Source organism: Schistocerca cancellata, chromosome 5 (genome assembly GCF_023864275.1).
Source record: "Schistocerca cancellata isolate TAMUIC-IGC-003103 chromosome 5, iqSchCanc2.1, whole genome shotgun sequence".
NCBI classification, from domain to species: domain Eukaryota; kingdom Metazoa; phylum Arthropoda; class Insecta; order Orthoptera; family Acrididae; genus Schistocerca; species Schistocerca cancellata.
In genome coordinates, this window is record NC_064630.1 from 605,617,251 (window position 1) to 605,633,164 (window position 15,914).

The following is a 15,914-nucleotide window of genomic DNA, read 5'->3' on the forward strand; positions in this document are numbered from 1 at the left end:
AGAAAATCTTGATACGTCGAAGCAAAAGCTTCTGCACGGATGTGAAAAGAGAAGTGCGATGTTCAAATGACACAATACGATTTACTGGACCAACTTTTTCCCTCCAAGCCTTTGTATCAGAGAAAAAAACAGGTAAATAAGAGAAGTAAGGTTATTTCATGCAGTACGATGTTATTTGGTCGGTGACGAAATAACAGCTGACCGTATCCGATGATAGGAACTACATTGTAGATTGTTATGCGAACTGAGGTGGGTTATTCCGGTAAACGCAGCCGTACAAGACCAGTATAAGGATAACTTCAAGACGGACCAGTCCATCACAAAAAGCCAGTTGCAGGATCGCTGTTGAGCAACGGTATCCGAGTTGGTCAGTAGTTGTACTACCGTTACTGTATACGGTTTCAGTCTCAGTTTACGCATAGTTTGTCCAAGGCAGCTCCTAAAACGTCTACTTCAGCTAAAGCCGATATTCCACCAATGGGCAACGCGCTGGTGCGCATGCAGTGATCGGAGCCTGCCTCCGCGGTACTGGTTAATTCTCAACGTCAAACATGATGCATGTGTTGTAGATGGAACACTCTGTATAGGGATGGTTAAATATTCTAAAACTGCCATTTATAACATAACTGATTCGGCGAGTCTAAAAACACGTCGAGCGCCGAAACCACGTCTGACAGAAGTTACACGGAACTTATTGAATCTCTAGCAATTGATAATTATCCATAGGGCCGTATTACCAATCTATAGGTTTCTAGGCTGAACCTGTGGTGTGGGCCCTAGCACGAGAGTTTCTGATAATTAATCACAAAAAATTTCATTTTAGATCTTTTCGAACTGAAAGACTTTAAGATAGCATTTATGTTTATTTTTGTGTGCGGTTTTATGATTTAATGGGTTAAAAAAATGAAAGGAGTTGGAATCATTAGGGTATTCAACACAATTTATTAAATTAAACGTATTCTTCCACAGCCATTGAATGTCACAATGTCTTTTTTTCTGGATTTGGGTTCACATTGTCAATTTGCAAAACTCCCTGAAGAAGGTCACTTGCAACAGGAACCGAATCGTCGAAAGTTTTATATATTTACAATGAGGTCATGAATCCAGAAAATTTTATTTAACAGTGTTTAATATTTCTTTGAAAAACTATATTTTTTAAGGAAGTGACGAAAATTTTGAGATTCATATCTGTGAAAAAAAATCAGTATTTCAATTTTAAAAAATGGCATCTTCTACGACCAAAGATACTCATTTTTTATTAGAATCCACTTATTTATTTCATTTCTGAATTTCCTGCTAAAGCTATCATGGTCGTCGATTACCCTGCAATGACATCACGAGTGAGTAAGCTCTTTGTCAGACGCTATGACGTCTCCAGAATGAGATTTTCACTCTGCAGCGGAGTGTGCGCTGATATGATTTGCTACGACGTCTTGTTTATAAGTTTTCCACAATATTCCGTCAACGAATACAGTTACCTGAAACTGTTTTCTCCCCAGTTTGGAGAGTTCATGTGTCAATATGTAGCAACACAGAATAACTTTTTGGGGCCTAGTTTGGTAAAATTCAGTTAATGGAGACATCGGCATGCCATGAAATCTAACTCACTTCGAACTGACAAAATTCCGTTAAATATTCATCTCAGAGTCTTAAATAGGAAACAGGTTATTGATTCTTTGCAAAATATTATTTAATTGCTCACAAATTGCATTAGGTTGTTTGAAACTCTGTCAAACACCGTTTCCTTCTTTCGTCCTCGTTAAAATAAGTTTCAGTTATATAAATATTAGATCGCAATTGTAAATTAAGCTTTATATACATCTGTTGTAAATGTAGCGATATCTAAAGCAAGTTTTATTGTTTATTTTGAGCTGTACGGGCGCTGATAACCGCACAGATGAGCGCCCCACAAACCAAACATCATCATCATCATCATATCTGAGGGAAGCAGTCTATTGCTTACATGACGATAAAGAACTCAAATGAAACTGAAAAATGAGACAACAAACCTAAATGCAGTACCATCTTTGGGGGAATGAAAACCAAGCAGTCGAAGAGGACTCTCTCACTGAAATGGATAAACCATACGACGGCGAGGACCCGAATAAAACGAAACACCGTAAATCGGCAGGACCTAACGGCATCAATGCAGAGTTATTTGAAATGGGGGGAGCGACTATTTCTAAAGCTTTGGTTTCTTCATTTGTATAATATGTGTCGGAAAAGACGCCAGATCCCACAACCTTTGACACCTGCTGATGTATCAGCCTGTAAAAAAAAAGTAAGCGAAATTAATGCAAACAACCTTAGCAGGTACAGCACGTAAGGTATATGCCAAGATGATGATGAATCAACGTGTACAAATTGTTGCTAAAAATGTATTGTCTGAAAACCGAAACGATTTCACTAAAATGAGATCTTGTACTGATAATATTTTCGCACTGAAACAAGTTATAAGAAAACAAGGCGAGGTCAATAGGGAAACACATATTGCATTCATAGGTGTAGAGAAATCATTCGAACATTTAGATAGTAAAATCGTATGGTACACAAGATAACTTATCCTTAGCAACCAATAAAGGTGATAAAACGCCCACATAGGTGCACATAAATAACTATAGTGGCTAACCAAGCTATATCAGAGGACATGTCTATAAAGAAAGTGTGTAGCTTATCACTCAGGTTTTTCAATACGTAGTTACATACTGAGGAGTTGACTGAGACACGGAAACAAAAAATTGATCTAGACTTGTCATATTTTTCAAGTCAGTGCTTTCGACAGACTTGCAGTGGTACAGGGTAGCGAAACTTCGCTAGAAAATCCGCCTATAGATTAACCCAGATTTCTAAAGAATACGCACTAATACGAAAATATCCATTCCAAAAATAAAAGTGATGACTTGCAAAGGAACAAAACCGCAGAGTAACAAAGATCATAATGGGAGACAAATAACAATAAATTAGTAATGTCAGTTGCCTTGGAATTATTATAAGCTACTAGAATGAACTAGACATTGACAACATTGAAGAAATATCAAATGATATGTTGAACAATCAACAGAACGTTGAGAAATAACATTAGAAAAGAAGAAAATGGCCAACCCATATTGTTATTTGGAATTGAAAATTGGACAACAACTAAAAAGCAAGAAAGTAGATTCCAAGCGGCAAAAATGAATTTTCTGAGAGAAGTGAAAAGCTGCACAGCAATAGGTAGAAACGAATCATAAGAACAGAGAACGAGATACGTACTATAAATGAGAAGATCAAATCTAATCGACGATGCTGGCCAGTACATTTACAAGGAATGCCAGATTCGAAACTATCAAAGCAGACCTTAAATTTCAGACCTTTTGATACAAGATCTGAACGAAGCCCAAGAGAAAGGTGGCTGGTTACTTATCCTGGACCATAATTAAAGAAGAGCAAGAAGAACATGCATTCATCTTACGAGCTGTAATTAATTTCTCGTATCATCACATCCATCGTGTCCCAATTGTTGGAGTATGTGCTGGGAACAGCTGCAGAATCCACTCGCCAGGAAGTTGAAAATTTCCCTTTCTGCACATCGGTAAGTCCTTTTGTGGAGAATTGACAAAGAAAATATTTCGAAATTTATTTTGGCAATGTTCCGTAAAGGGTCACGCTCGCTACACGAACAAACAACTGCCTCCGCGCTAAGTAAACAGAATAATTAACCGTGAACAGCACGACAACCAATTCATGTCCACGTGCTGCAGTGTTCGGGAAAGCCAAGATGTTTCTCGTTACACTCTGTGGTGCTAACTCTTCTCTGTGGTGATAACAGAGAGTCTTTTTCAGAAACAAGTGAGAAATGTAATACGATTGAAAAACTGTAGAAAACAAGAGGAGTCAAATGGTTCAAATGGCTCTGAGCACTATGAGACTTAACATCTTAGGTCATCAGTCCCCTAGAACTTAGAACTACTTAAACCTAACTAACCTAAGGACAGCACACACATCCATGCCCGAGGCAGAACTCAAACCTGCTACCTTAGCAGTCTCGCGGTTCCGGACTGAAGCGCCTAGAACTTCTCGGCCACCGCGGCCCGCCAAGAGGAGTCATCTGCGTTGATGACGCCCATGGTAACAATCTATGTTATCCGAAGACTGGTTAGATACAGCTCTTCAAGGAGATCTGTTCTGTGCAAGCATCTTCACCTCAGATACATCCATTTCAAATCACGCCTTCGTTTCCCTCTGCTGTTTAAACTCCCACCCCTTACTCATATTTCCTTCCATCACCACGATTCCTCGATGCTTCGGGTTCTGCCCAATGAATCGATCTGTTTTTTCTATGAATCTGCGCCAAAAAAAAAAAAATGCTTTTTCCTCTATTTTCTTCAGTACCTTTTCGATCTACTCGTCTTCAACAATCATGTGTAGACCATATTCGAAAAGCTTCTATTCCCATCACGTATCCACTGTTTATCGTCTATGTTTCACATTCGTAGTGGCACTCCAACTACCCTGAGGATGGTCTTCTTAATACTTTATATTCGGTATTAATAAATCCTCTCTTTCATAAATTCTTGTTTTACTATGCCCAGTCGGCAGTTTATTTCCTCTCTACTTCGGCCATCGTCATTTATTCTCCTGCCCAAATGGCGAAACTCATTTACACCTTTCATTGTCACATTTCCTTTCCGTCTGTGTCTACTGATTTGCTTCGATTGTATTCTAGCCCTTGACATATCCTAGAACAGACAGATGAATTCAGAAACGACTTTCAAACTTTGCAATGCATATTCGATGTAAAAAAGGTGTAGACATACCCAATGCAGCTTATAATTCCATCCATAGCTCTGAACGATACGGTATTTGGGGAAGATGGGTGTTATTTTGAAGAGTTTGAATTTTCGAAATCTGCATCGGTTGCCATGGAGAGGCCGTTTTGCTCCAAACGGGTCATTATGTTTCATCTAATAATGCGTTGTAGACACCTGCTGCGAGCAAAGGATGAATCATATGACAGAACAAATAATTAGTTTTCTTTTTGTCTTGCCTATGATCTGTGTTCCCATCGTTTCGTTTCTGAGTATTGTGGCGTAATTAAACGTGAATGCCTGGCGTTCATACGGTACATGGCGATCACACTCGACTCGCGTCTAAGCGCCGGCAGTTGTTTGCCGGCGGTTCGGCGACTGCAGTTTGAGTGTGCGGGCAGCGGTGCCTCCGCAACGCCACCCCCCACCAAGGTCGACCGCGCCGCTAAGCCAGGCGGCCGCCACTGGCCGCTCTCGCGAGCACATGGCCACCACGCGACACCGGACGTTCTGCGCATGCGCGCTCCGCCGAGCTCGGCGAGTCGTGCGCGCTATGCGAATACGGCTCAGTGCTCCTCCGGAGTCTTGCCTGGCAAGTGGGTTAGAGTCGGGTCAACGCGCAGTGCCTCGTCGAGCGGCGTCCGAGAGATCGCGTGCGACGAGCAGCGCGCCGCGCCTCCGGTCTCGCACAGGGAATGCGCCTGGCAGGTAAGTCGTGTGCAAGCTTACTCAGTGGGACTTCATTCACTCTGAAATACCTGAATTAGACATTGAACATTTTGCTAATCCTGCAAGGTAACAACTTTTGGAAAAAAAATCGCGATAGAGGCATATTTCGGTTTTGTTTTTATTTCGTCGCGTGACGTCCATTACTTAGTTTCTATACAAAATTTTCAATGCATGCAGGACAAAATACTAACAAACAACGTGTTTCGCGTGCGCTAGAGCAAGAGGCCCGGTAAACAAACTGTTCAGGCTTTTAAGGAATGGCCTGCCATCGGGCGCTTCAGTTATAAACACACATTAATTCTACTCCCCTGGTTATAGGCTTGGTCCCGTAATCGGTTACAGTACGTACACCTGAGTAAGAATACCTCGAAATTTTAAGTAAAACACATAATGTACACTGATACTTGTTCTCTGACAGCGATGGATAGGCGTTATATTTTTTATGGTAAACCAATGTACAGATGTTTACAACAGATGCGTATGTTACTCGCAACTGAGGATTATTTTACGTGTTTTAGCGCAGTGCATGATGATTCAGCCTATGACCTGAATACTAGAAAATACATTTGTGCGTGTGATTGTGAGCAAACTGACAGTTGCAAGTGCTAATACACACAAATATACCTTGCCCTTTCGCTAAAATGAAACGTTATAAATGTTTGTGTACTCTAGTTGTCCAACGAGCTAGCAGACTATATTTTCTTTACAGAACACAGGTTCCATTAAAATTTCGTTGTCTGTTTTTAGTCTTTTAATAAGAATCTTCACGGGACATAGCTTCGCGGGTGAAACTTAGGATTTATGGACCGACTCAGAGCAATTCGTCATTTGGTTAGGGTGTCCATGTCATTTTTATTAAGAAGAGACATTTTAGAAAGTCTATAAAAAGACCTGAGACATTTAGGGACACAAACAATTGTAATGGCAAAATTTAGTTTACCTATGAGGCAGTGCATTCAGATGATGCATTTTCGTTGCAACCCGCATGCGAGGTCTCTTCGTCTTAGCATGATTCACAATGTCATACCTTCTAACCTGTCCAATAGCAAAATTTGATTTCCACAACGTGCATTTTACAGTTTCTCCACAGCCAGTGGTAAAGGCGAAATGGTTCAATTGCCTCTGAGCACTATGGGACTTAACTTCTGAGGTCATCAGTCCGCTAGAACTTAGAACTACTTAAACCTAGCTAACCTAAGGACATCACACACATCCATGCCCGAGGCAGGATTCGAAACTGCGACCGTAGCAGTTGCGCGGTTACAGACTGAAGCGCCTAGAAACGCTCGCTCACCGCGGCCGTCGGGTAAAGGCAAACTCAATTTGTACAGCTCTGCTTCGGCATTATGAGTGAACATGAATCGGTAGTGCCAGCAGGGCAAAACATTAACAGTAAATAAAGATTATATAGCAAACTGCACAAGTGACGCTTCGTAGCGTATATACTTGCACAGTGCGCATTAAATGGCAAATCAGACATGCGGTAGCTTAAAATACTTTAGCCACGCGGAATCACAAAAAATCGTGACATTTGACAATCCCCAGAAAAACTTTTGGGACAGCGGGACCGTCCCGAGGAAAACAGGACAAGGTTCCGGCGTCCTTGTTTCTATGGCAATTGTGATATGGTCGAGAGAAAGTGACACTAAACTAGATTGCACGGGGAAGACTGAATGAAGTCAGCTTCCTTTGCACGTTATGCGATGGGTTAGAGTTTCCGTAATTTTGCGTAATCTGGGTCTTCAAGAGCGTATTCCGTTCTAAAATCACTTTCATTCGTTAATTTTCACTGTAAACGAAATATCGGTACCGACAATCGCGATAATGACAGTAAAATATATCACCGCAAATCGCTTGCTGAGCGTTCTTTAGTGTGTTGACAGTTCACCAACAAGTAAGAAGTAGATGTGATACTTGATACACATACGCCTGTATTACTGTAATTATTGAGTTTTGTGGCGTAGCTGCTTTACGTTGCTGGAGAGCTTTTTTTTCTGCAGCAGCGGTTTATGTATGCCATAACTTAAATGTCTGGTGCTGCAGATGAACAACATTCTGTAACGTTAGCACGCCGCCAAGGGTGCAAAAGAACCAACCGCCGCCACTCTCCTTGTAAAAACAGTAATTATAGGCTGCAAGGACTGATGAGGCGGAAACTAGAACAAGAACAGCGGTCCATATGTTACAACATCCTATACAGACAAAAAGCACATTTTCTGCTGGCGGCAGAGGACGCGTAGAAAATGTCCTCGCCTCGTCATGCCACCATCCTGCTTTTTCCCCCCAGTTCACCACGAGAGAAGAATGGAATTAGAGTGGCAGTGCCAGGATTGAATACACTCGATACGCTATGCAGAGCCCGCCTTCCGCTTCCTGTGTCACCACGGTGACCGCTGCGCTGATGGTCGTTGCCTCCGGATGCACTTCGTGGCGGAGCGTGAGTGGCGAAAATAAATTCGCGGTGTCCGTTGCCAAGCTGACTGTCAGTCCCTACAAGTCATGTTACCCACATTGTGTTGCTTAATGTTAGCCTATTTTCTCGTGCTGCGACTGTGAACAGTAGGAAACAATGAGCTACAAATTCTTGCAAACACCATAACATTGGGCTTAACGCGGCGGTTTCTGTAGTTTTACACGTGTAAATGAATATACGTGGGCTGTCCAGAAAGTACGTTACGATCGGTCGCGAAATGGAAACGACTCTGAAAATCCGATAAAGCTTTGCAAAGATGTGTTGGGCAGTGTCTCTAGTATGACTCTAGGTAGAATTATGTCGCTCTTTTCATCCCTGAGCTCCTAGTGAGCGCGTATAGATGTTATAGAAAATAATGTCTCCCGCCAAGAACGAGGGCCTGGTGAGAATTTTCCCCTGTGGCTATGCAACCAACATTACATAACTGTCGTGCAGTTTCTTCTTCAAGACAATTCTCAGCCTCATTCTACAGGGGCAATGAAGATATTCCTGTATCGTTTCAAATGGAAATGTTTGGGTACCCACAATACCGCCCGTAATTGTCTCCCACTGAGTTTCATCTCTGCTCAAACGAGCCGCTGGCTATGAAGACAACATTTTGGCACAGACAACGAGCTTTAGGCCAGCGCAGAGAATTGGCGGAAAGCACTGGCGGCTGCCTTCTATGATGAGGGTATCGGAAAGTTGGTACAACGCTTCGACGAATGTCTGAGTCAGAACGGCGACTACGTAGAGAAGTAGCAGAAAGGTGTAGCTAACTGTTACAAATTAAATATTTCTGATTTTCACTGTGATTTTCATTTCGCGATCAATCGTAACTTACTTTCTGGACAGCCCTCGAATCACAGTAGAACTTCTGAGTGCTGTACTGAAACATCAATATCTAGTTACTAAAAGGTACGCTTTTGAGGTACCTGTGTGTTAAGACAACATCGTACTTTACCTTTCCGAAAAGTATTCTTTCAATTCTGTGTTCAATAATTAACGTTAGAGCTGGTTACTAGGAACTACTTTTACGAGGTAATTGGCTGCGGTACACATAAAGTCTACTTTTTGAACATTTTCAGAAAAATATTGGGTCTCTGGAGTGCCGTAAAAAGACATACACAGAACACTGAACTCTTATCTTGAATCCACATCCCTGACATTTTATGTAAAAATAATGAAGTGGTTTCAGTGCCAGAGGACATGTATGTTGATTCCACGTTCACTGTGATGTATGCTAAGTATATGGTTTGATGTCGCCTAAAATGTTTTCCGCTTATGTGTAAGGGACACCTTACTCTTCATTAAAAATAGTACTGATGATGCTCTTGAACGCCTTAGTAACAACTGTGACATGCCTTTGTTTCTGAATTTCACTGCACTCTTTATTTGCTCTGTTGTCATGGATTTCGGACCGCAATATCACAGTCTAACAAATACAATCGCGACACTCACTACCGTAAAAATTGTTACTGACATCTGGAACGACACTAGCGCTCCTACCGGCGAGAAAGCAGACCTAACATCAATGTTCGTTTTGGATTTTCTATTTCAGTCAACAAATAGTTACTACATTTTGGCGTTCCAAGCGCTGTTAAATCACGGAGAGACATGAATGATCGTGAAACAAATGTAAAAAACAGCCTAATCTCACTATTCAGTGCCTTAAGCTACATCCTAATAATGAAGAAGTACTTCTGAATATGTGTATAACTGCAGCTTATACTGCTGAAATTAAGATAATATGAATACATATTTCATCCATGAGAAGCATACACTTCTGTTGTTTGCTGTTCTTATGATTGGCACTTACCTTTACACTTCACATTTTCAAAAGGAGTGTAATGATTCGGCTTACACTTCACTCAACTTTCCAGTGCAGGAATATTTTTGTAAATGTGACTATTCTTTATTCAAAATCGGATGTGTGGAAGGTTCTTGGCGTTTGTGGGCTCAGATATAGCAATAATAATGGAACTTGTTTCTTCTGTATAGGGAAAAAATTTAATTGCTTTTCACGATTAATTATCATATCTGTGTGGTTTTCTCTTCAGCTACAGTTGTGGTGGCTTATTGACAAATTAAATAATATAAGTATTGCATTCCACACAAGTTTCTTACGTCCCATATTCATTGATTTGACCGAAGAGTAGTTAAGAAAACTTCACGTTATTGAACAGGTATAATACGTATTTCAGCTAAAGTCACGTCTTTGGTTGTTTGCTAGCTTTTCTTCGTGTTAAAAGGAAACGATATTCCTCAATAAATATCTTTAGGTTACAAGAGAATCGTAAACAAAATGACGTGTAATGTACCATTTCATACCTCCCAGGGTCTTTAGGGAACTGAAGGAGGACGAATGTGATGTTATTTTTTATTTATTGTCGATTTTTATGGTACTACATACGCTGCCCATCGTAAAAACTATGTTGCAAATAAAGATAAACGATACTATTTGCACTCATTCGATATCGTATTCGAAAGTGTAGCTTTCGCAGAGTATAAAATAAATTAGCAGGCGTGTCGTGACTTTACGTGTTAAACTGTGACAATGTGCTGAAAGGAATTAACAGGCTTAGTGAGCCTTCGTGGGTGTGAATGTCAGCTAATGTCCAACGGAACTGAACTAAACTTTATCACCTGCCTTTTACTATTGTGCCCTTGCATCAGTGTTTCTTCTGCATTGCTATAGCTAGTGCTGCTTACGATTCTTACCCAAGGGCAGCGACGTGCCGGACTTGACACCGACGACAACCGTGGGAACTTGGTGCTGTACAGAGCGTGTTTTTCTTGTTGGGTGTTCTCGTATTTGATTCACACTCAGAATTTCTCGTCCTTTGTTTTTTCTTTGGAGCTAGCTGCTAAACCGGCAGCGAAAGCCTTCGAGCATTGACCAGTTTTCTGAGACCCTGTTGAATAAACCATTTCCACAAAAATCGTTCTCTTCCGCACGGAGCTGCTGTCATTCGAACTCCTCATTGTTATGCTGTAAAGGTAAATCATAGTTCATCTTACGGTACTTTAGCATTCACTAAGGAACGCACTTCTTATCGCAGTACTACTTTTTTTCTACATTCATGTACAAAATTGAATACCTGCTTTTGGTTTCGGGGCCGCTCACGGCGGATGTATTCTCACAGAGAGGCATATCCTTTACCACAATAATACTGAATGTAATGAGTGACTATTGAAGGGAATCACGGATTATTGCTGTCACAGTACCAGTTATAGAAATGTCAAGTTCCAATATTTCTCGCGTGAATTGCAGATTGATGAAGAGCGACTGAGAATAGGTGAGTCACCTGGGGAGCAAAAGTATATTATTAACTTTTAATCGAGGAGCAAATGAGATAAGTTAGGATTGAAAAATGTCTCTGGCCCTAAACCTACATTTCTGTTACGGAAAAAATTAAAATAGTAGCTGAACCGCTGTGTACTAGTTGTGTACTACTTTCCTTTGTTCTCGTGACAATGTCGGTATTACGCGAGAGAACAGCTTTATTTGTCTACTTGTGAATTATTTACAAACACTACTTCTCTTACCGATTCATTCACATTCATTTTGCAATCTAGTTTGCAACAACACCCATCGGAAGTCGGAGACGATTTCAGAAACGTCATTGTTGTTCGAAAATCGACAGAAACTGCACAAAACCGAAGATGGGCTTTTACCTCGGCATCAATGTGGCTAATTTGTGCACACTCGTACATAACCTTCTTCTGCAGCTTTTCTTGACTCACAATGACGTTCTTCATATTTGGACCGGTGCAAGCTGCGGAATTCTTAAGAGAAGTTTAGCGAGTACGGCGCCTTTACGGGAATTTCCAGAGTAACAATGTACTGCAGTTAATCGGCCTTCAGCCACAAGAATATTAAGATCCACGTGTGTCTGTTGTTAGAAATTATGTAGCACAATTATATAGCCTCGGAGTCATTAACGTATCAAAGGCAGACTATAAAATCCCTAATCTCCAGAACTTGTGCCATTAGGCTATGTTAAGTTTTGAAATCTCTCCGTACTTTCTTCTGGTGTGAGTATTTTCTCTTTTGGTGCTAATCAGTTCTTAGGACAGGGACGTATAGCTCAGAAACTCTCCTGCTGCCATTCGTAACGAGTAATTCTCTGTCAAGGGGAACCACCATGTTCCTTCCAGCATTATCACAAACACAACACACTAACCTAGTGAGTCGCCGACATATACAAGCCACAGACAACAGCCATGCTCGTCATCAGCCATTATCGTCCTTTGCTGAATAAAGGAATATGTGTCTACAATATATACACACATCTTACCCGTTTCCTTGAAGTCGCCATTTCGATCTTTTATCTCATGAAGTCAAATAAAGAGCTTCTTTGATCCATTCATACGTCTGCCATTAACTTGATCACCCACCTTATTTTCGTTTTCATTCCAGCCATAACAACACTGGTCGTTGCAGTGCGCTCCCTTATCCTTTTCTTTGTTTTCTGCTCTATACGTATACTTCTATTTATTTTTCAAGAACCGTCATCAAATTACTTGAATGGTTTTCGCTTTCAAATTGCATTTGTCACTGCCCCAAGTCGAAACAAGTAATGTGAACATTCCTTCTCGGACACAGTGGAATCTTCGTTTTAGGAACACCATTTACTTTAGTAAGCCAACGGCCTTGCCGCAGTGTAACACCGGTTCCCGTCAGATCACCGGAGTTAATATCTGTCGGGCTGGGCTACCACTTGGATGGGTGACCATCCAGTCTGCAAAGAGCTGTCGGAAAGCGGGGTGCACTCAGCCCTTGTGAGACAAACTCAGTCGCTACTTGATTGAGAAGTAGCGGCTCCGGTCTCGTAAACTGACGCATGGCCGGGAGAGCGGTGTGCTGATCACATGCCGCTCCACATCCGCATCCAGTGACGCCTGTGGGCTGACGATGACACGGCGGCCGGTCGGTACCGTTGATCCTTCATGGCCTGTTCGGACGGAGTTCAGTTTTATTTTTTTATTAAAAGTACTCAGTACCATGTTTACAGTTTTGTTCATTTATTTTGTAACACTACGTACTGAGATAGACAATCTGTGAGCCTTTTCCATTCTAAAGTAAAACGTCGCTCAGAAGAAATGTCGTTGTTAGAAGTGCACGATTATCAGAAATCCTTCGAAGGCCGTAGATACAGGCTGTGCTTTGTCTTTATAACCAAAACGAACTTGAAAGTGTCACGGACGCTAGCAGCACGTAAAAGATGTCACCAGTTAAAGTAATACAGAATCGACAAAATATAGCAGACCGGGAAAATATTTCACGCACCAATAACATAAGAAACCAAACTTAGATTGTACTCATCCAGGGTAGAGGCTGTATGTTGGGTTGCCTGTCTTAAGGCGCGTGAAATTTTTTCCGGGTCAGTTTTACTTTGCCCATCCTATACATCGTCTGTGTCCTATGAATCAGAATCATTCTTTCTTAATTTTTCTAAGCACACAATTTAAATTATTTTCTGTACAAATCCTTACCTGCCGTATTCGAGAAAATTAGGCTTGCTGTAGAGGGTACAGCTGTCGTCAGTCAGAAGTGTGTAATGAACACACGGCTCCATTGGAGGTGACGTACCTTGCATTTCTGCGGTCTCTGCACTGATTGCCATTGCCAGTTTTACGCGAACGGTCCATTTAACGTGGATTCCAAACCCGGTTAGTGGTAAGCAGTTTTTACACTAAAGTCTAATAAGACACTTTCGGAATCCTAAGAAGCGATAAGGGAGAGGAAAATAATAATGTTATACTACAAATTTCCTCCCTTCCTTCTTCCCTACATTTGCGCAACTGAGCTAGCGTTCTGTCTGTAACAACATGTACGCGATTCTTTATACTAGCTTTTGTCTCGTGTTCTTTATTACTTCCTGAGTCGTAATCATCACTGAAATAGTGTTCAGCAGTATAGTTTTGGATAATTCACGGTGATATAAATGACTTAAATGTTTTATCAAGTAAATCGCAGTACTTAACTGCGTAGCTCATTACCAAGCGTTTCGTTCGACTTACGAACTTGGTTGCGGTAATTTGTTTCAGTCTATCATAACTGTTATAGGGATAAAAACACTTCTTTCTATTCGTTATTTTTTCTTTCCATTTACTACCATTCCTAATGTTAGGGAGAATTTAGTCAGTGATTTATTTTACAAGGAACCTCTCTGACACTGCCTGAGAGTAAATCATTCGAACTGCGTCAAACTGAAAATTTATGCCGTTTGCAGAATATCAAGGCTGCTCTCAAAGATGGACTTTGATATTTTACGACTGCGCCACGTCATTCGGTCCCGTGCGCGCTGCAGCCGTACGAGTACTTCTACGTCTTTACTCCACAAGCGACCTCATGGCAGACCTGGTGTAGAGCTCCTCTGACACTTCGCCCGTATCCTCCCGTTCGTCAACCATTCGCGAATGTTTCATGCGAAGATAAACCATCGTTAATCTTATTGGCACGAACTTCTTTGATCCACCTGTCGTATTTGTTTCGCGAGTTGTGTTTCAGGGAAGGTAATATGTTGCCTCTCTAATCTAGTAATTTGACGACAAATCACACCATAACATAATTGCTCTATTCCACCTTCTACTTGTGAAATACGACGAGCATCGTTGTAACTCTTTTACACTTGCCATAGAAACCAGTGATCATATTCCCTATCTCCTTTGCTAATCCCAGACAATTATCCACAGACATTTATCAAATTCAAATGGCTCTGAGAGCTATGGGACTTAACATCTATGGTCATCAGTCCCCTAGAACTTAGAACTACTTAAACCTAACTAACCTAAGGACATCACACAACACCCAGCCATCACGAGGCAGAGAAAATACCTGACCCCGCCGGGAATCGAACCCGGGAACCTGGGCGTGGGAAGCGAGAACGCTACCGCACGACCACGAGATGCCGGCACAGAGACATTTATCTCGGAATAATTGATTCACGTAGTCGACAAGTAAAATTTCTGATAGCGCCTATGCAAATCAGTTTAATGTGCTTTCCAAGTTTATAGATGGTTCAGGTAACTGCAGTCACTTAGTTTTGAAAGTGCATCATATTCACAATCACAACCGAATTCTGTCCAAAATGTCTTTGTCCAGTTAAATGTCTAAAATGAATTATCAATCACTCTACAACGGAGTGTTTGCTGGTGTGAAACCTCCGGCAGATTAAAACGATGCGCTAAGTCAAGACTCGAACGTGGGATCTTTGTCTTGCGCAGGGAAGTGTTCTACTGACTGAACTACTCAGTCCAGAGTCACGACCTGTCCTCACGCCTTTACTACAGCCAGTACTTCATCTCCAGCCTTCCCAACTTTGTATTCAACTGAATATTTTTCGGGACGAGCACTTCTGGAAATTTGGAAAACAGGAGATGAAGTACTGGCGGAAGTAAAGCTGCGAGGGCGGATCGTGAGTTGGCAGAACACTTACCCGCGAAAGGCAAAGGTCCTACATTCGAGTCCCGGTCTGGCACACAGTTAGTCTGCCGGGAAATTCGGAACAAGGGGTCTTTCGCTGCTTTACGTTGCTAAGGAAGAACACTGTATATGTCCAAAGAAGATATATGTTTCGTATACGTCACAAAATCGTAGGAATACTTATGTCGTGAGTGCAACACCTTACTTTTCTGTAGCTTTTCTTACTCTTTATTGTTTCTTTTTTCGTAGATATAATTTGATTGTAATAATGTTGCATACAGTCCTTAGAGCTGTTTATTTCAGGTAGAATTAAAAGTCAGGAAGTATTAACTAAACCATTAGTAGCCAACTGCGAATAATTCTGCTTTGTTTGGACTAATGTTCGATCGTTGTGGAACCTACACTATATTATGAGGTTTGTGGATGTAACTGAGAACTAGTTATATCTGATGTGGTGTCACCGCCAGACACCACACTTGCTAGGTGGTAGCCTTTAAATCGGCCGCGGTCCGCT

At 41.4% G+C, this 15,914-nt stretch overlaps 1 protein-coding gene across 1 annotated transcript in view; it reads left to right on the forward strand.

Annotated features, from left to right (window-relative positions):
- The window catches only part of LOC126188714 (uncharacterized), a 220,237-nt gene that overhangs the window by 87,448 nt on the left and 116,875 nt on the right, over nucleotides 1–15,914 (forward strand). Inside the window, exon 3 of the mRNA XM_049930321.1 lies at nucleotides 5,172–5,495. Coding sequence (XP_049786278.1) covers nucleotides 5,172–5,495 — 324 coding nt within the window. The remainder of the gene's footprint in view (nucleotides 1–5,171; nucleotides 5,496–15,914) is intronic.